This window comes from Danio rerio, chromosome 1 (assembly GCF_052040795.2).
Source record: "Danio rerio strain M-AB ecotype USA chromosome 1, GRCz13ab, whole genome shotgun sequence".
Classification (NCBI taxonomy): Eukaryota; Metazoa; Chordata; class Actinopteri; order Cypriniformes; family Danionidae; genus Danio; species Danio rerio.
The window spans coordinates 57,429,518-57,450,068 of record NC_141021.1 but is presented as its reverse complement, the minus strand read 5'-3'; the positions used below and the strand labels follow the sequence as shown (position 1 = coordinate 57,450,068).

The window sequence follows — 20,551 nt, the reverse complement described above, 5'->3', positions numbered from 1 at the left end:
TGCAGAACAATGATGGAGTATCAGAGAAAACAAAGTGCTGATCACACCAATAACTAAGAGATGAAATGTATTATTCACATTATTATGAATATTGTCTGGTATTGACTTAATATCAGCTTTATTAATATCTTATTTTTCTCCGCTAACTAAACTAAACTAATGAAAGATGATGATTGCTTTAGTCACTGAGACTCTTTCATATCATAATGCTGTATTCTGTGATTTAATCTGTAGTTAAAGCGTGATGTTTCTGGTAAGATTATTTAATAAATATAATTATGTTAAAACTCTGTTTAGTTTATTATTAATATTCGATTCGTCTAATTTACACAGAAAATAATTGATTGATTGATTTTGTCTTGCACTGATTAATTGTTCTCCACAACACTGGTAATGTGAGCTGACACAGTAAATCAAGTCGATATGATTTATTCACACTTTTATTAAAATCATTTGCTGTTGAGACACTTTCATGAAGACAATCATAACAAAAATACTGAAATATAAAGACCAGAGAGTGTGTTATATAAAGATAAAAATATAAAATCTGCTTTGTTTAAACAATATAATGCATAGATGTAATATTGTAGTTTATAACACAGTGCACATTATAATCAAACTGAAAACGGATATGAGGAAATGTATTAAAAACAATACATACAGATAATAAACAAACTGCTACTGTGTCATATTATAAACCAAAACACTTTTAATATAGTAATACTGTCACTTTCCTGTGCATCAATTTACAATATAAAAAGTAACAAATAGTAGAAACTGTAAATCAGCCTGACTAGTGAGATATTTACATGTGTGAATGTAACATGGTGACTGATGTAATTATGAATAAATGATTTAATCTTGAGTAATTATCTCCTGAACTGGATCATGTCACTCTTCAATATGCCGCTGTTTATCTTTAGTCAGACTGAAGGAAAGCTGAATCACTCGACACTGTCCAGAATCATCTCACATGTGTGAAGAGACAGAAAGTTTCTCTGTTTTCTCGTGGTTTTCTCTCTTCATGACGTGCTCCATCACAGGTGGAGGAAACAGAAAGAGCATCCGCTTATTTGTGTTTTAATTCTGCAGCATTGAGTTTCTCTGTGAGCAGATATGAATAAAGCAGTTCCTGCAGCATTTCTTCCTCTTCTCTGATGCACATTAATGATGGAGTGTTTCAGTCACTGATGATGATGTTTAGTCGTCCAGCAGAGTCTTTATAAACTCCAGCAGCACGATCACTGACACTTCACTTCTGTACAGTTTAATGTGTCTGTAGAGACTCCACATTCAACATAATATAAAACCCCTGCTGATACTGAATAAAACACACAGAAACACACACATTATCAAGCGTCACTGCAGACACATCTGTACAGCTGATTCAGTTCACATGACATTATTATATGATCTATGAATCATTAATACTTACAGCAGTGTCTCCAGTTTATTATGTGGATCATTTCTTAAATCATAGAGCAGCTTCACTCCTGAATCTCCTACTTTATTATAAGACAGATCCAGTTCTCTGAGGTTTGAGGAGTTTGATCTCAGAACTGAAGCCAAAGCAGCACAACCTTCATCTGAGGCGCCACAACTGAACAACCTGCAGAACAACAACACACTCTTCACTCTCAGTTCAGCAGATCAACAACACACACAGAGACTTTACACAGTTAAACCTGTAATCTGTGTGTGCTTCATGTTTCAGTTCATTTGTTTATTTAAGTTTTATTTTGTTAAGTTGTGTGTCACTGTGATCTAAACATCAAGATCACATCTGTGCTTTATCAGTGTGTGGATGTGTTTGATGATCAAATGAAGAAATGAGCTGCGGAAATAAGTTTATACTGAGATAGCGGACTGCTGTTAATGGACAATCAATGATTTCAGATTGATCAACTAAATAATTGTAAACTATAAACCTGTAAATATCTGATATTGCCTTTTGGTTTAAAAGTAAAGTGTGAATCTGTGATTGTTCATTCAGTGTCAGACGAGCTTCTGTGAGAATCTGAAACTCTTGTTTTATTCACACACTTTCATCTAAAACCCGCAGCACATCTACTAAATGACACCAGCCAAAATACAAGCAGAAAATGAATTAAACTAATGACTGAAAATTAAATAAAGAAATAAAAGAAAAATGTAAAGATTTTTATTGTTTAAGGGTACTACAGTAAAATAGCAAATGCAATAAATAGCTCGTTCTAATTATTAATTAAATATTATTTCATAGCTCAAACAGAACCAAAACCAAATCACCAAGAGCTCTGATGAGAATCAGACTGATAAACTTGTACAGCATTCTTGATATAAAATATATTATTATTTCAATTAAGATCATTGTATAATCTTACCACAGTTTCTCCAGTTTAGAGTTTTCCTTCAGTCCAGCAGAGAGCAGCTTCACTCCTGAATCTCCTACTTTATTCTCAGACAGATCCAGTTCTCTGAGGTTTGAGGAGTTTGATCTCAGAACTGAAGCCAAAGCAGCACAACCTTCATCTGAGACGCCACAATCATCCAACCTGCAGAACAACAACACACTCTTCACTCTCAGTTCAGCAGATCAACAACACACACAGAGACTTTACACAGTTAAACCTGTAATCTGTGTGTGCTTCATGTTTCAGTGAGTTTGTTTACTTTAGTTTGATTATATTTGAATATGAATCACTGTGATCTGAACATCATGATCAGGAATCTGCTTTACTGGTGTGTGGATGTGTTTGATGATCAGAATATGAAGTGTGCAGCTTAAATAAGTTTATACTGAGATAGTTGAGAGCTTTTAATACACAATCACAGTTATTAGACTGATCAACTATAAAACATTTGTTTCAACTGAGATTAATGTATGATCTTACCACAGTTTCTCCAGTTTACAGTGAGGATCCTTCAGTCTAGCAGAGAGCCGCTTCACTCCTGAATCTCCTACATTAATATTGTTAGACAGCTCCAGTTCTCTGAGGTTTGAGGAGTTTGATCTCAGAACTGAAGCCAAAACAGCACAACCTTCATCTGAGACGCCACAATAATCCAACCTGCAGAACAACAACACACTCTTCACTCTCAGAACATCATGTAGTCTAGTGTGAGTACAGCCTAAAACCAGCAGCACATACACTAGATGACAACCTGACAACACACAAGCTTGATGATTTAATGTAGGAAAATCAATTAAAGTGATCAATAATGTGGCGCAGTAGGTAGTACTGTCGCCTCACAGCAAGAAGGTCGCTGGGTCGCTGGTTCGAACCTCGGCTCAGTTGGCGTTTCTGTGTGGAGTTTACATGTTCTCTCTGCCTTCGCATGGGTTTCCTCCGAGTGCTCCAATTTCCCCCACAGTCCAAAGACATGCAGTACAGGTGAATTGGGTAGGCTAAATTGTCCAAAGTGTATGAGTGTGTGTGTGAATGTGTGTGTGGATGTTTCCCAGAGATGGGTTGCGGCTGGAAGGGCATCCGCTGCGTAAAAAACTTGCTGGATAAGTTGGCAGTTTATTCCGCTGTGGCGACCCCGGATTAATAAAGGGACTAAGCCGACAAGAAAATGAATGAATGAATGAAGAAAATGTGATGTTATTGTTTCGGTGTTCTAGAGCATTATTGCAGTGTTTTATTTTATTAATAGTTCATTATCAGTAATATTTCATGGCTCAAACACCAAGAGCTCTAATGAGAATCAGACTGATAAACACATGTAAACCCTTGATGTTGTTTCAGCTGAGATTAATGTATGATCTTACCTCAGTTTCTCCAGTTTACAGTGAGGATCCTTCAGTCCAGCAGAGAGCCGCTTCACTCCTGAATCTCCTACTTTATTATAAGACAGATCCAGTTCTCTGAGGTTTGAGGAGTTTGATCTCAGAACCAAAGCCAAAGCAGCACAACCTTCATCTGAGACGCCACAATTAATCATCCTGCAGAACAACAACACACTCTTCACTCTCAGTTCAGCAGATCAACAACACACACAGAGACTTTACACAGTTAAACCTGTAATCTGTGTGTGCTTCATGTTTCAGTGAGTTTGTTTACTTTAGTTTGATTATATTTGAATATGAATCACTGTGATCTGAACATCATGATCAGGAATCTGCTTTACTTGTGTGTGGATGTGTTTGATGATCAGAATATGAAGTTTGCAGCTTAAATAAGTTTATACTGAGATAGTTGAGAGCTTTTAATACACAATAAGTAAGTTAGTTAGTTTGGTTATTTATATAGCACATTTTTTACAACACAACGTTGGCCAGAGTGCTGAACACAATCAATACTAGTTAAAATAAGTCCTACATCACATACATAACAATTAAAACATAAGATGAAGCCCTCAACATTAAAAAGGCTCAAATGATAAAGAAGAAAGATGGAGTTTCAGAAGCGTTTTAAAAACAGATGGAGTTGGAGCGTGTCTGATGTGGGGTGGAAGCCCGTTCCAGAGTTTTGGTGTGATAACAGCTAAATCCTGATCCCCACTTCGCTTACACCGGGACTGTAGCAGCTACGTGGAGTAACAGCTGAGAGGCTAAACTAGAGACATGTTTTGTGACACAAACATCAAATGTACACAAGGCAAGAAGTCGTTCCAATGTCTTCACTCGTTTATTTTCCAATATAAAACATACCTTGATATTTTGACAGTGTAGAATTTGATTTGGGCTTAAGTTTGAGCTTAAGTTTGGTTTGGTTTTGTTTGGTCAACAAAGAGTACCGCGTCCCCATTCACCCCCTCTCTCTCTCTCCTTTCTAAGTTGTGAATGAATAGGTGCCACCTATAAGCGCACTACGTAACCCCGGTGACCCTCCACCACAATCACGTGACACAGGTTAACCATTTCATGTCTACTACAGGGACCTTGGTACACAAAGAATAAACTGATCAGAAGACCTTAGTGCCCTACCAGGATTATACACATGTAGGAGGTCTGATAAGGTGGAGCCAGATCATTTAAGGATTTAAAAACAAAAATTAATCATTTAAAATCAATCCGTGACCTAACAGCCCAGAGAGGAGACAACTGGAGATACGTGCTCATACTTGCGAGTCCCTGTCAGAAGTCTCACAGACGCATTTTGGACTAATTGCAATCTATTCAGGGCATTTAGACTAATACCCACATATAGAGAATTGAAATTGTCAAATATTTCCAAAATAAAAGCATGGATCATCTTCTGAAGGTCATTAAAAGACAGAAACGACTTTTGCCGCAAGTCGTAGATAGAAAAAAATGGATTTAACAACTCAGTTTACCTGTTTGTTAAATTTCAGATCACTATCAAGCTGAAACCCCAAGGTCTCTAACAACAGGTTTTTGATAAACTGATGACTCATCAAAACCAAATAAACGCAGAGGGTTAGGATCACTAAACCAGATCAGCTCAGTTTTTTCTTCATTGAAATGTAAAATAATTGACGGCAGCCAGGTCTTAACCTCGATTAGACATCTCATAAGGGAGTCAAGGCCATTTTTATCATTACTATTGAGAGGGACATAAATCTGAGTGTGAAGAAGATTTTATTCTCTGTATGAAGTATTTTCTAAGTGTAAAGCAGTTAATTTTCTCTTCACAAAAATGTATGTAGTGTTTGCAGCAAACATGCCAGCCTGTGTTAAAAATACAGTGATATGTCTGTGTAAGATGAGTATGCCTGCACAGGAGCAACACTAGGAGAAGACTGAGTGACTGATTGTGTAGAATAACTGAATATGTAAAGCACTGATCATATATGTTAAATACTTGTATGAAGCTATATGTGTCAGAAGTTAGAATGAGTAACATATTATCAAGGTATTATCCTATCATAACAATGTATGTAAACACTTAGTTCGTTTGCATAAGTTGCATCTATACTTTGCTGACATAGACCTGTAACATCTCTGTTGACATGAGCTAGTGGGCTGAGAGCCAAGAATAGCAGGACCCCTTAGACTAGAAAACCTATTCAAAAATGGTCAAAAGTTAAAAAGAGACTTAGGGGTGTGTCAAATAATCCTGTATAAAAATTGTAACAAACACAGATACTTCAGAAGGTGTCCAGGAGAGACTTCAGAATGCTCTGGGGTCTGTTCTGCTCTTTCTCTGCTTTATTATGGAGAATAAAGTCTATTTTCTGATTTTCAAAACCTCTGGTCTGATAATTTCGAATTGATAAGACGTCGAATTTACGACAAGTGTCGTCAGCATAAGAATGAAAAGCCACCCCATATTTACAAAAAATAGACCCTGAAGGTAAAATATATAAAGAAAATAATAAAGGTCCAAAAATAAGCCCTTGCAGAACTCCACATGTCAGGGGTCTGGAGGATGAAAAGGTCTGACCAACATTAACACCAAAGCTTCTGTGTGACAAATAAGATCTAAACCATTTAAGAGCAGAGCCCTGAATGCCCACCAAATTCTCAAGACAGGAAATAAAGATCTCACGGTCAATAGTGTCACAATCACAGTTATTAGACTGATCAACTATAAAACACACAATAAAACTATAAACATCTGAGATTCACTGCAGGATTAAAGCAAAGTGTGAAACTGATTCTTCACTCAGTGTCAGTCGAGCCGCTGTGAGAATCTGAAACACTCTTTTACACACACACTTCACTCTAAGACTGCACTCACACTAGACACGATTGACCTGAACCATGTCCAGGTGCGGTCTGGAGCACTCACACTAGTCAAACTAATTGGGTTATGGGGGTCAAATGTGCCCAGGCATGATTCAGATAGTCTAGTGTGAGTACAGCCTAAAACCAGCAGCACATACACTAGATGACAACCTGACAACACACAAGCTTGATGATTTAATGTAGGAAAATCCATTAAAGTAATTAATAAAAATTTAAATAAATACAGTAAAATAAGAAAATGTGATGTTATTGTTGAAGAGTTCTGGAGCATTATTGCAGTGTTTTATTTTATTAATAGTTCATTATCAGTAATATTTCATGGCTCAAACACCAAGAGCTCTAATGAGAATCAGACTGATAAACACATGTAAACCCTTGATGTTGTTTCAGCTGAGATTAATGTATGATCTTACCACAGTTTCTCCAGTTTACAGTGAGGATCCTTCAGTCCAGCAGAGAGCAGCTTCACTCCTGAATCTCCTACTTTATTATCAGTCAGATTCAGTTCTCTGAGGTTTGAGGAGTTTGATCTCAGAGCTGAAGCCAAAGCAGCACAACCTTCATCTGAGACGCCACAATCACTCAACCTGCAGAACAACAACACACTCTTCACTCTCAGTTCAGCAGATCAACAACACACACAGAGACTTTACACAGGTAAACCTGTAATGTGTGTGTGCTTCATGTTTCAGTGAGTTTGTTTACTTTAGTTTGATTATATTTGAATATGAATCACTGTGATCTGAACATCATGATCAGGAATCTGCTTTACTGGTGTGTGGATGTGTTTGATGATCAGAATATGAAGTGTGCAGCTTAAATAAGTTTATACTGAGATAGTTGAGAGCTTTTAATACACAATCACAGTTATTAGACTGATCAACTATAAAACACACAATAAAACTATAAACATCTGAGATTCACTGCAGGATTAAAGCAAAGTGTGAAACTGATTCTTCACTCAGTGTCAGTCGAGCCGCTGTGAGAATCTGAAACACTCTTTTACACACACACTTCACTCTAAGACTGCACTCACACTAGACACGATTGACCTGAACCATGTCCAGGTGCGGTCTGGAGCACTCACACTAGTCAAACTAATTGGGATATGGGGGTCAAATGTGCCCAGGCATGGTTCAGATAGTCTAGTGTGAGTACAGCCTAAAACCAGCAGCACATACACTAGATGACAACCTGACAACACACAAGCTTGATGATTTAATGGCGGAAAATCTATTAAAGTGAACAATAAAAAAAGAAACTGTAATGTTATTGATTAAGTGTTCCAGAGCATTTAGCAGCTTTTAGCAACTGTCAGTTTTCTGTGACAAAAGCACCCTGTCATCTGAACTTTGTTTATTTACTGTGGTTTTGTTCCATGCAGAAATGCTGTGTTAAAATCCCTTTATGATTAATTAACCGTGATGAACTAAAGCACAGTTAATAGTGAAACTGATTACTAACAGCAACCTGTACATATATTCATCTATTGTAAATCTGTTCATAGCTAATACAACCTGTATATAATGTTGATAGTACATCATCTGTAAATATCACCAAAGTTTTTCTATAACTGCACTTTATAACTTATACCTGTATCCTGCACTTGCTGCTATTGCACTGCTGGTTAGACCTAAACTGCATTTCGTTGCATTGTACTTGTACATGTGTAAAGACAATAGAATTGAATCTGATCTAATCTGAAACTGGTTAATCGTTGCATCTCTACACACTCAACAGTTCACACATTACTGGCTGCTAGTTTCTGTCCTCTACTTATAAGCTAAAAAGGCAGTAATGGTCCAACATATTTGTCCATTATCACTAATAAAGCCTAGTAAAACAGGGCATCAGTATATTGTAAACCGGTTTGAATATTTTTTTCCAGATATTAAAGAAATTATTTGCTCCTTAATCAGTTTTGTAACTATTAAATTGTTTTAAAAATAAAACTGTAACATTTACACCAGTGTTGAATCTATGACTGGTGGAAAACATATTCTGTAATTGTGTATCTGGGTCACTTTTGCCATGACCTGTTCTGGCTTTAACAAACGTATCCTTCAGCTTTTTCCAAACTGTTTAACAAAATCTGTCCTCCTTCACGACTGCTGCAATTTCTAGCTAAGAATTATTGTCCATCTGGTTATCTCTATGATGATCCCGCATGGATCATTAAGGTGTCTGTACAGGCGTACCTGTTTCAGAAAAAAGTTTCTTCAAAATGATTCATATTCAACTCAAATGAAATGCAGCGCCGCGCAAACGGTTCGCTTGAGTCTCATAATATTTCGAGAGCTCCAGCAGCCGAAATCATGTGGCGCACACCCAAAGCGAACCTCCGCAAACTCTGCGATAACATCACATTCACCACGCGCACTGAGTTCAATAACAGAAAGCTGATTGGCTGTTGCATGTTGGTCTCATTTGTAGTCGTAATACCGCAAATTACAACAGGACTAGTGAAATAAAGAACTACAACACCACGAAAAACAAACAACAACTAAAAAGACTTTAAATGAGCGTTAAATGCAGCGTTACATCAGAAAAATAAGACCTGAGCAAAAATATTTAAGACCTAAAATTTTTGATTTGTAAATTTTAGACTTTAAGACCCCGCTGTAATTATCAGTAATATTTCATGGCTCAAACACCAAGAGCTTCAATGAGAATCAGACTGATAAACATGTAAACCATTGATGTTATTTCAGCTGAGATTAATGTATGATCTTACCTCAGTTTCTCCAGTTTACAGTGAGAATCCTTCAGTCCAGCAGAGAGCAGCTTCACTCCTGAATCTCTTACTTTATTATAAGACAGATCCAGTTCTCTGAGGTTTGAGGAGTTTGATCTTAGAGCTGAAGCCAAAGCAGCACAACCTTCATCTGAGACGCCACAATTAATCAACCTGCAGAACAACAACACACTCTTTACTCTCAGTTCAGCAGATCAACAACACACACAGAGACTTTACACAGTTAAATCTGTAATCTGAAAGTAGTTTTCTTCTATTATAATCACTGTGATCTAAATGACAGTCAAGGCTGCACATGACTGAAGTGTGGATGTGTTTGCAAGAAATGATCAAATTAAATAACCGGCTGAGTAAATACTTTCTTACCTTTTAGTGGACAACCTGTCACAATTAAAACTTGATTTTATGTCTTAAAATTAAACTAATACATAATTATATGTTTAATTATATGTTTATTATGATGACAGACCATTAATATAACTTTTAATTTAGTTAACAGCAGGTGTTTATCACTAATGCTGAATATTAATCACTTCATTATCTCATTAGCTGTAAATTGTGCTTCAGCCTTTGTCTAATCTAATCATATTCAGGCTTCGTCTTCTCTAACCATTTTACAGTAAGTTACCCATTACTGTCAGTGTGTTTGTGTGCTCTTTATAAATGACTGATAAACAGCTGCAGGTGAAGTATATTGATCGCAGCTGCTCAGTTTGTGATTATATCTCGGTTTTGTTCTGTTGATTTGTAATTTCCAATATTCGTAGCTTTAAACAGATGGAAATATAAAGTTCAGTAAAGTTAGAAACAGATTCGCAGATTCATATTTTCCTGATCAATAACTCATGTCATCATGACCGATTCACTATTAGTATGATTAACGTCATAAAAAACACTTTAGTTCAGCGCGGAGCAGAGTGAACACGGTCTTTTTTGTGTGTTGATACAGAGTTCAGCGCCTGATAGACAGGGATGAAGAGGAAGGGAGTTCAGGGTATTTCACTACAGAATCCTACCTTTGTTCTGTTTTAAACTGAGGACCATAAAGTCCCTGATGCTGGTGTTTTACTCGTTATCCAGCTTGACATGGATGACAAGTTAGCGTTAGCTCGTTTACTCTTAGAGCAGCAACTGAAATATTCAAACTGAGCTTTGACGGGTTGGCTGGTGCTGAGCCAGAGAAAGACGTGTCATATCATCACAATTATGCAGCGTTTAACAGCCTAATGCTTATTTTATGAATTAGACATGTAAAAACACACAAGTACTAGTAAAACAAGACGTTTAGAGTTTGTAAAACACACCTAACCCCACCACTTATAGAAAACTGCATTTTTTACTTTCTCTAAATAAAAACTAACAAACTCATTCAGTATCATTAAGAAGCTTAAAAAACAGTGACACAGGGCAATGTCCTCACAAGTCACTTTCTCCTGTATAATACCAATGACAGTACAAGTTTGTTTCATTGTCAAACCACACAAAAACACACATGCAAGCAAGCACGCACACTCTCTCTCTCTCTCTCTCTCTCTCTCTCTCTCTCTTTCTCTCTTTCTCTTTCTGGTCAGTGCTACTTACACAGCTGATCTGGAGGCTTCAACTACAGGCAGGAGCTTCTGAAGAACTTCATCAGGTGTCAGGAGCTTTTGTGTTTGTTTCTGGTGTCCATAGGTTGTTAAATATCTGCTTAAATCAAACTCATCCAACTGCTCTAAAGTCAACAAAACAAAGATCACCGCTGACCACTGAGAGGAGGAGAATCTGGTTCCTGAAAGATCTCCAGATCTGACATACTGCTGGACTTCATTGACGAGAGAATGATCACCCAGTTCATTTAAACAGTGGAACAGGTTGATGGATTTCTCTGGTGAAGGATTCAGTTCGATTTGTGTTTTAATGTACTCGACTGTTTTCTCTTGACTGTATGAGATGTTTCCAACTTGTGTCAGAAGATTTTTCAGGAGTGTCTGATTAGAATTCAGTGAAAGACCCAGAAGAAATCTGAGGAAGAGGTCCAGATGTCCATTTCTGCTCTGCAGAGCCTCGTCCACAGCTCTCTGGTGCAGGTCAGAGACTGTGTGACATGTGAACTCATGTGGACGTGTTGATCTTAGGTTTTCACTGAGCTCATCTCTCTCGTACAGCAGGAATGAAAGCAGCACATAAAGAGCTGCGAGATGCTCCTGAATGCTCAGATGAACAAAGCAGAAGACTTTCCCCTGAAACAAGCCCAGCTCCTCTCTGAAGATCTGAGTGCACAATCCTGAGTAAACGGAGGCTTCGCTCTCATCAATGCCACACTCTCTCAGGTCCTTCTCATAGAAGATCAGGTTGCCTTTCATCAGCTGCCGGAAAGCCAGTTTCCCCAGTTTGAGGATCATCTCCTCGTCCTTCAGCTTCTTCTCATAGTGCTTCTCATGTCTGATGCTGGTCTGAATGATCAGGAAGTGTGTGTACATCTCAGTCAGAGTCTTGGGAATCTCTCCTTTACGTGATCTCCTCATCATGTCCTCCAGAACAGTGGCTGAGATCCAGCAGAACACTGGGATGTGGCACATGATGAAGAGGCTCCTGCAGGACTTCAGATGTTGGATTATTTCATCAGCCAGTCTCTGATCTCTGATCCTCTTCCTGAAGTATTCCTCCTTCTGAGGGTCAGTGAAGCCTCGTACCTCCGTCAGTCGATGGACAAACGCAGAGGGAATGAGATCTGCTGCTGCTGGTCTGGAGGTGATCCAGATGAGAGCAGAGGGAAGCAGATTCCCCACAATCAGGTTCACCAGCAGATCCTCCACTGAGGCCGATTCAGAAACATCACACAGTTTCACTCCACTGTTAAAGTCCAGAGACAGACGACACTCGTCCAGACCATCAAAGATGAACAACACTTTATATCCGTCTCTGGATATCTCCATCTCTTTGGTTTCAGGGAAAAACACATGCAGGAGATCTGCCAGACTGAGCCTGTCCTTCATCAGGTTGATCTCTCTGAAAGGAAGTGGAAATATGAGCTGGACGTCCTGATTCTCCTTCTCTTCAGCCCAGTCCAGGATGAACTTCTGCACAGAGACTGTTTTCCCGATGCCAGCGACTCCCTTCGTCAGCACAGTTCTGATGGCTTTGTGTTGTCCAGGTAAAGCTGTAAAGATGTCTCTGCATTGGATCGGTGTGTCCTCTGTTGTTGATCTCCTGGATTGAGTCTCGATCTGTCTCACCTCATGCTCATTATTGATCTCTCCACTGTCTCCCTCTGTGATGTAGAGCTCTGTGTAGATCTCATTCAGCAGTGTTGGGGATTTATTTGTCCCTGTTCCCTCAGACACACACTGAAACTTCTTCAGCAGATTTGATCTGAATGTCTGGAGGGCTTTAGGAAGGCTGTAAGATAAAAATAAAATTGTTCAATATGGCATGTGATATCTGTGATATACATACTTTCATATGTTTTAATGAAATAAAGAAGCCCTTTTTAAGCAATACTATAATGAGTAATAACATGTATGCAGTCTTACAGTTATAATTAGCCCTAGTGCAGCCATAATGCTGAAGTGGCCTGAGATGAAAATTATTTTGACCCTCCTGACCTAAGTCTTAGTTTATCTGTGATTTTGTTTTCACTAATGCAGCTAAATACATCGAGTCTAAACTGAACTGAACGTTTTGCACAGTAGTGACTAGTTTAGCTTTAGAATGAAAGAAAACTGACATTTACTTGTGATGATACAGTCCTGTATAAATAATTGCCCTTTAACTACACTCTAATGACTGCATCTGCTTTAGCTTCTGATTTTAGAGTGTGTTTTCCAGATTTTGTAGCTGTTAATTAAGATTTTCAGAAAAAAATAAAATAAAATTAATAAAATAAATAAATAAATAAATAAAATTAATTAATTAATTAATTAGATCAGCACTTACCTAAACACAGGATCAATGCCTCCACTAAATTTGAGTGGAGGATGCCTTGACTGGTCACTCTTCATGGACACACCGCTGGGCTCTGGAGGGTTCACTCTATATTAAAGATGAACACAACAAGCATGTAATCCACACTTTTACATTCATAATATTGTAGCACTGATTCAGGTTACTAAATTACTACATTTACACAGAGACTTTTGTGGTGTTTCTCAGTTCTGTTTAACATTCTGTTCAAAATTGAAGAAAAAAAAAGAATAAAAATAAATAAATAATAATATTAATAATTGTAAAAATAGATCAGCATTTACTTAATCCCAGGATCAGTGCCTCCCTTAAATTTGAGTGGATGATGCCTTGACTGGTCACTCTTCATGGACACACCGCTGGGCTCTGGAGGGATCGGTCTGTACATTGAAGATGAACTCAACATGAGATTGTAAACCGCACACTCTTACAGTTGAAGTCAGAATTATTAGCCCCCTTTGAATTTTTTTTTCTTTTAATGTCTTTAATTGTCATTTTAAGCTGTATTGAAGTGTCTTGAAGAATGTCTAGTCAAATATTATTTACTGTTATCATGGCAAAGATAAAATAAATCAGTTATTACAGATGAGTTACTAAAGTTATTATGATAAGAAATGTGTTAAACAAATCTGCTCTCGGTTAAACAGAAATTGGGGGGGAAAAATAAAGGGGGTGAATAATTCAGGGGGGCTAATAATTCTGACTTCATCTGCACATTCAGGTCCTGTGTTTTATGGTTTTCTGCACTGGTTTCTCGTTAGTTACTGCATGTTTATTTCATCTATTAAATCTAACTGCACACTGATAAGCTTTCCCTGCATTTGTCATGTCATAGTCAATGTAGTTTTACAGTAAGTGTTCTTCCAAAATTCTCAGCTGTTAGTTAAGATCTTTTACTAAATATCATTTGAAACGAACTGGCTGCTCACAGGCAATCTTGTCACTACAGGATTATTAATGAACATCTTTTTTCTAAATTTTCATCCAAAACCTATAAAAAAAATGTATTTATTAAAAATAGATCAGCACTTACCTAAACCCAGGATCAGTGCCTCTCTTAAATTTGAGTGGATAAGGCATTGACTGGTCACTCTTCATGGACACACCGCTGGGCTCTGGAGGGTTCACTCTATATATTAAAGATGAACACAATAAGCATGTAATCCACACACTCTTACATTCATAGCATTGTAGCACTGATTCAGGTTACTAAATTACTACATTTACACAGAGACTTTTGTGGTGTTTCTCAGTTCTGTTCAACATTCTGTTCAAAATTGTAAAAAAAAAAAAAGTATAATAACAAATAAAAATAAATAAATAAATAAATAAATAATAATATTAATAATTACAAAAATAGCTCAGCATTTACCGAAACCCAGGATCAGTGCCTCCCTTAAATTTGAGTGGATGATGCCTTGACTGGTCACTCTTCAAGGACACACCGCTGGGCTCTGGAGGGTTCGGTCTGTACATTGAAGATGAACTCAACATGAGATTGTAAACCGCACACTCTTACAGTTGAAGTCAGAATTATTCACCCCCTTTGAATTTTTTTTCTTTTTTAAATATTTCCCAAGTGATGTTTAACAGAGCAAATACATTTTCACAGTATGTCTATATTTTTGTTTCTGGAGAAAGTCTTATTTGTTTTATTTCGGCTAGAATAAAAGCAATTATTAATTTTTTAAACACCATTTTAAGGACAATATTATTAGCCCCTTTAAGCACTTTATTTTTTCGACTGTCTACAGAAAAAATCATCATTATAATAATAACAATAACTTGATTAATTACCATAACCTGCCTAGTTAACCTAATTAACCTAGTTAAGCCTTTAAATGTCACTTTAAGCTGTATAGAAGTGTCTTGAAAAATATCTAGTCAAATATTATTTCAAGTTATTATGATAAGAAATGTGTTAAACAAATCTGCTCTCGGTTAAACAGAAATTGGGGGGGAAAAATAAAGGGGGTGAATAATTCAGGGGGGCTAATAATTCTGACTTCATCTGCACATTCAGGTCCAGTGTGTTATGGTTTTCTGCACTGGTTTCTTGTTAGTTACTGCATGTTTATTTCATCTATTAAAACTAACTGCACACTGATAACCTTTCCCTGCATTTGTCATGTCATGGTCAATGTAGTTTTACAGTAAGTGTTCTTCCAAAATTCTCAGCTGTTAGTTAAGATCTTTTACTAAATATCATTTGAAACGAACTGGCTGCTCACAGGCAATCTTGTCACTACAGGATTAGTAATGAACCTTTTTTCTAAATTTTCATCCAAAACCTATAAAAAAATTTATTAATTTAAAATAGCTCAGCACTTACCTAAACCCAGGATCAGTGCCTCCCCTAAATTTGAGTGGATGAGGCATTGACTGGTCACTCTTCATAGACACATCGCTGGGCTCTGGAGGGTTTGATCTGTACATTGAAGATGAACTCAACATGAGATTGTAAACCGCACACTCTTACAGTTGAAGTCAGAATTATTCACCCCCTTTGAATTTTTTTTCTTTTTTAAATATTTCCCAAGTGATGTTCAACAGAGAAAATAAATTTTCACAGTATGTCTATATTTTTGTTTCTGGAGAAAGTCTTATTTGTTTTATTTCGGCTAGAATAAAAGCAATTATTAATTTTTTAAACACCATTTTAAGGACAATATTATTAGCCCCTTTAAGCTATTTATTTTTCGACTGTCTACAGAAAAAATCATCATTATAATAATAACAATAACTTGCCTAATTACCATAACCTGCCTAGTTAACCTAATTAACCTAGTTAAGCCTTTAAATGTCACTTTAAACTGTATAGAAGTGTCTTGAAAAATATCTAGTCAAATACTATTTCAAGTTATTATGATTAAAAATGTGCTGAACAAATTTGCTCTCGGTTAAACAGAAACTGGGGGAAAAATAAAGGGGGTGAATAATTCAGGGAGGCTAATAATTCTGACTTCATCTGCACATTCAGGTCCTGTGTTTTATGGTTTTCTGCACTGGTTTCTGGTTAGTTACTGCATGTTTATTTCATCTATTAAAACTAACTGCACACTGATAAGCTTTCCCTGCATTTGTCATGTCATGGTCAATGTAGTTTTACAGTAAGTGTTCTTCCAAATTTCTCAGCTGTTAGTTAAGATCTTTTACTAAATATCATTTGAAACGAACTGGCTGCTCACAGGCAATCTTTGTAAAAAAAAATAATAATTAATTAAAAATAGATCAGCACTTACCTAAACCCAGGATCAGTGCCTCCCTTAAATTTGAGTGGATGAGGCATTGACTGGTCACTCTTCATGGACACACCGCTGGGCTCTGGAGGGTTTGATCTGTACATTGGAGATGAACACATCCAGCAAATATAATCCACACACTCTTACATTCATAATATTTTAGTACTGATTCAGGGCACTAAATTACATTATATGAGACTCTTGTTCTGTTTTGTTTAACTCAGTTGTTCTCTGTGTGTTCCCAAACCTACACACTTTATATTTTCATGATATTTTTTTTTTTTTTGTCTTCAAACCCTTGTTATTTTGCTTTCCCTTACTGGCATATAAACTTCTATGTATCAGTCATCTTTTGGCACTAAGTGTGTTTTATGTGGTTACAGTTTGCTTGTTTCATCTATTAAACCTAACCGCTCTTGTATGTCATGGTCAATGTGTTCTTTCAAATTTCTCAACTGTTAAAGATCTTTTAATGAACAATATCCTCTGAACCGCACTGACTACATTACAGGCTGTTGTCACTTTACAGGATCAATAAGGAACTCTTTCCGTGTTCCAATGCGGAAACAAGACTCACCCTCAAAACTAGGCCAATGCTTTATTTAAAGGAAGATTCTCAAAGCACAATGCCGTTATATTGTTGAACAACTATGTATAAATTAATAGAATTAGCAGAACAATCGACCTAGGCTATATGTAATAAATATATGACGACATGACGACAAAATATAGCGAAAATAAAACACAACAAATTCCGATATGATCGATTACTCAGGCTACTGTTTACTGTGTCACTCACCTGTGTGGAAATGTAGATCTACCTGTGGACAGGTTTTTATCTCGATGTCCACGATGATCCATCACAACAACCGAACTGAAGGAATCTCACCACTTCTACATTAGTAAGACGATGTTTCTGTCTTCATAAAATTGTGACAGAGACCGACTTTCCTTTCACTTTCACATGCAGGTGTGTGTCAGGTGAGCTGGGGGAGGTCAGGTGAGGGAGGGGGATGGGCGGCGGAAGCAATGGCGTTTATATATCTTCGCAATTCTTCAACTACAGGCACTTTTAGCCTTGTGAAGTTGAGTAAAAAAAATTGTTCAAAATTAACGTAACAATAAGTTTAAACTATTTGTCTAATCTCAAGATGTGTAAGAGGACAATCTTAGATAAGAGAAACATTTTTTTTTATCGTGAACTGAACAAATGTCAATTCCAGCACATCACAATATACAGCTTTTATTTCAAAATAAAACACATGATAGCAGTCAAACATTGTCCAAGATCATTGTTGTAGTTTAACCAATCCTTCCACAATGTATATAATAATTATACATTTGTCAGCTGAGTGCTGAATTGTTCACCTGTCACACTCTAAAACTTAATAAAAATTGGGTTAAGAGCTTATTAGAAAATAAATAAACTGAATTTGTATAATAAATAGAGCATGAACTCATACACTGTGAATACACTTTTAATGTGTGATGAAAACTTTTAAAATATTTTTTATAAATGTGTGTGGTGATGGAAATGACAGTGGTGGAAATGACACTTCAACAGTTCATTGTGAAAAAAAAATAAAAATACCTTCACTGATTAGCTTTGAATTTATGCTAGCCTTTCATATATACAAAACACTCTTATTTACCTTCATTTTGTTTGGTTTTAAAAAACATCTTTGAAGCTACAACATGTTTGGAAATGACGTAGAATAAATGCATTTCCTTATCAAGCGATATTTACTGTGATTCATCTTCAAGTGTTGTTGATGAAAATTGAAATTCCCTCTATTTTGAACATGATGGCACTGTTCATTCTCACAGAAACCCCCTCAATAATCTTCACACAAACTGTTTAAAGCACAATTACAGTGGAAATGACACTGATACTGTGCGACAGCTGTATTTTGTATAAAAAATAATATTGATAACAGTCTCACATTAATAACTATAAAATATTTAACTTGTTTCTCTAGTGCTTCATTAAGATACATTAATAATTACCAGATAAATAATGTTTTAAAATGTGATTTTCATTGTTGAAGTTTAAACTCTGGGTGCGTGACAAGCTGAAAACTGTGATTTTGACTCCTAAAAGGGGCTTGAATAATGTGAAAAAATATATAATAGAAAGCTGGTACATTTTAAAAGTAGGTTTAATTGTTAGTTTGACAAAGAAAAAAGAATTTGAACAAAATGATATATTTTTGGAAATATGATCAAAGGACATAAAGTGCCCGTAGTTGAAGAATTACACATATCTGCTCTCTTCCAGGTGAAAAGTTTGAACAGCAATAATCTTTTTTTAGGTAAAGTATTTTTATCTGGGGCTGCTTGTGTTAATCTGCACGATACCCGCAGGCATGATCGCTTATAGGCTCTTTTTATTTTTATTATTATTATTATTATTTATTTATTTTTTACAAATATTCTGGGTTAACAGGAAAGGAAGTCTACGTGTAAATGTGTAGAGAGAGAATGATAGTTATACTATAAGTAATAAATAGGTTAAATCTATATGGTAATATAAAATATGGAATAAACATTTAACAGGTAATGGCAGATAAAACACCAGACGAATGTACAAACAAAAACTGATGAGAGACTTCATAATAAGAGTCCCCACGTCTGTGCAACTGGGTGTAGAGTTTTCCTCACAGTATGATAAGGCTAATGCTAGTGTATGAGAGATTACAGAAATAAACAATATAATGTAGGAGCACATATAAAACAGATCACATATCCTGAGCATCCTATAAAACAACACACAGTGCAGATTGATAGTTTGTGAACCGCTTGCAGACTTTTTAATAAAATTATAGAGATTATACGAAACTCCTTCATTTTCCTTCAGCTTAGTCCCTTTATTTATGAGGGGTCACCACAGCGGAATGAACCACCAACTTATCCAGCATATGTTTTACACAGTTGATGCCCTTCCAGCCGCAACCCAGTAATGGGAAACACTCTTACACTCAAACCCACGCCAACACAGAGAACATGCAAACTCCACACAGAAATGCCAACTGACCCAGCCGAGGCTCGAACCAGCGACCTTCCTGCTGTGAGGTGACAGTGTTAACCACTGAGCCAGCGAGTCTCATAAATAATTAATACTGATGCTTATTAATCTGCTTATAAAAACTGCTGTCAGCACAAAATAACGTCTCCTTCAACACAAGAGAGCAGGAACAATATATCAGGTGTTAAACTGATTTATTAAATGCTTGATGTTAATAAACTGATGACGACAACTTGTAGAATAATAATGAGAAAACATCAGATCTTCACTGTGAGAGTAAAAGAGGAATAAATAAATAAATTAATAAATTCTACTGAAATATAATTCTATTTACACGAGGAAGAAGAAACTCAATGACACCTTTAATCCTCACAATGATTCTTCTGCTGCTACAGAGTCAATAACAAGTCAATCATTAGAATAAAGATGAGAAATATAATAATTCATTAATTCACAGACGACATGTGTTGATGCAGAACAATGATGGAGTATCAGAGAAAACAAAGTGCTGATCACACCAATAACTAAGAGATGAAATGTATTATTCACATTATTATGAATATTGTCTGGTGTTGACTTAATCTCGGCTTTATTAATATCTTATTTTTCTCAGCTAACTAAACTAAACTAATGAAAGATGATGATGATTGTTTTAGTCACTGAGACTCTTTCATATCATAATGCTGTATTCTGTGATTTAATCTGTAGTTAAAGCGTGAGATTTCTTTTCGTTTTTTTTAAAGATTTATTTTTGGCCATTTTGCCTTTATTAGATAGGACAGTATTGAGACAGGAAGCGAAGTGGGACGGGGGAGGGGGGGGGTGTAGGGTAGGGAAATGTCCTCGAGCCGGGATTCAAACTCATGACGCCCTGACGTGCTGTTGCACCATATGTCAGCAACGCCTACATAAAGGTTGAGATTTCTGGTAAGATTATTTAATAAATA

At 36.5% G+C, this 20,551-nt stretch overlaps 1 protein-coding gene across 3 annotated transcripts; it reads right to left on the bottom strand.

The window, feature by feature from the left end:
• Positions 1–424: 424 nt before the first annotated feature.
• On the bottom strand, positions 425–17,808 carry LOC147847026 (protein NLRC3). 3 transcript variants are annotated; one of them, XM_087237808.1, is made up of 15 exons: positions 17,379–17,808; positions 16,580–16,675; positions 15,670–15,765; positions 14,710–14,805; positions 14,371–14,466; positions 13,622–13,717; positions 13,311–13,406; positions 10,974–12,773; positions 9,372–9,545; positions 7,051–7,224; positions 3,755–3,928; positions 2,874–3,050; positions 2,364–2,534; positions 1,436–1,609; positions 425–1,321 (listed from the first exon to the last, which is right to left on the bottom strand). In XM_087237808.1, the coding sequence occupies exons 1-15, from the start codon at positions 17,438–17,440 to the stop codon at positions 1,294–1,296; spliced, it is 3,510 nt and encodes a 1,169-aa protein (XP_087093934.1). In that variant the 5' UTR covers positions 17,441–17,808; the 3' UTR covers positions 425–1,293. The 3 variants fall into 3 exon arrangements, with proteins under 3 accessions (XP_087093934.1, XP_087093935.1, XP_087093936.1); XM_087237809.1 differs by lacking the exon at positions 2,874–3,050; XM_087237810.1 differs by lacking the exons at positions 425–1,321; positions 1,436–1,609; positions 2,364–2,534; positions 2,874–3,050; positions 3,755–3,928 and having other exon boundaries at positions 7,047–7,224.
• Between the last annotated feature and the right edge of the window lie 2,743 nt (positions 17,809–20,551).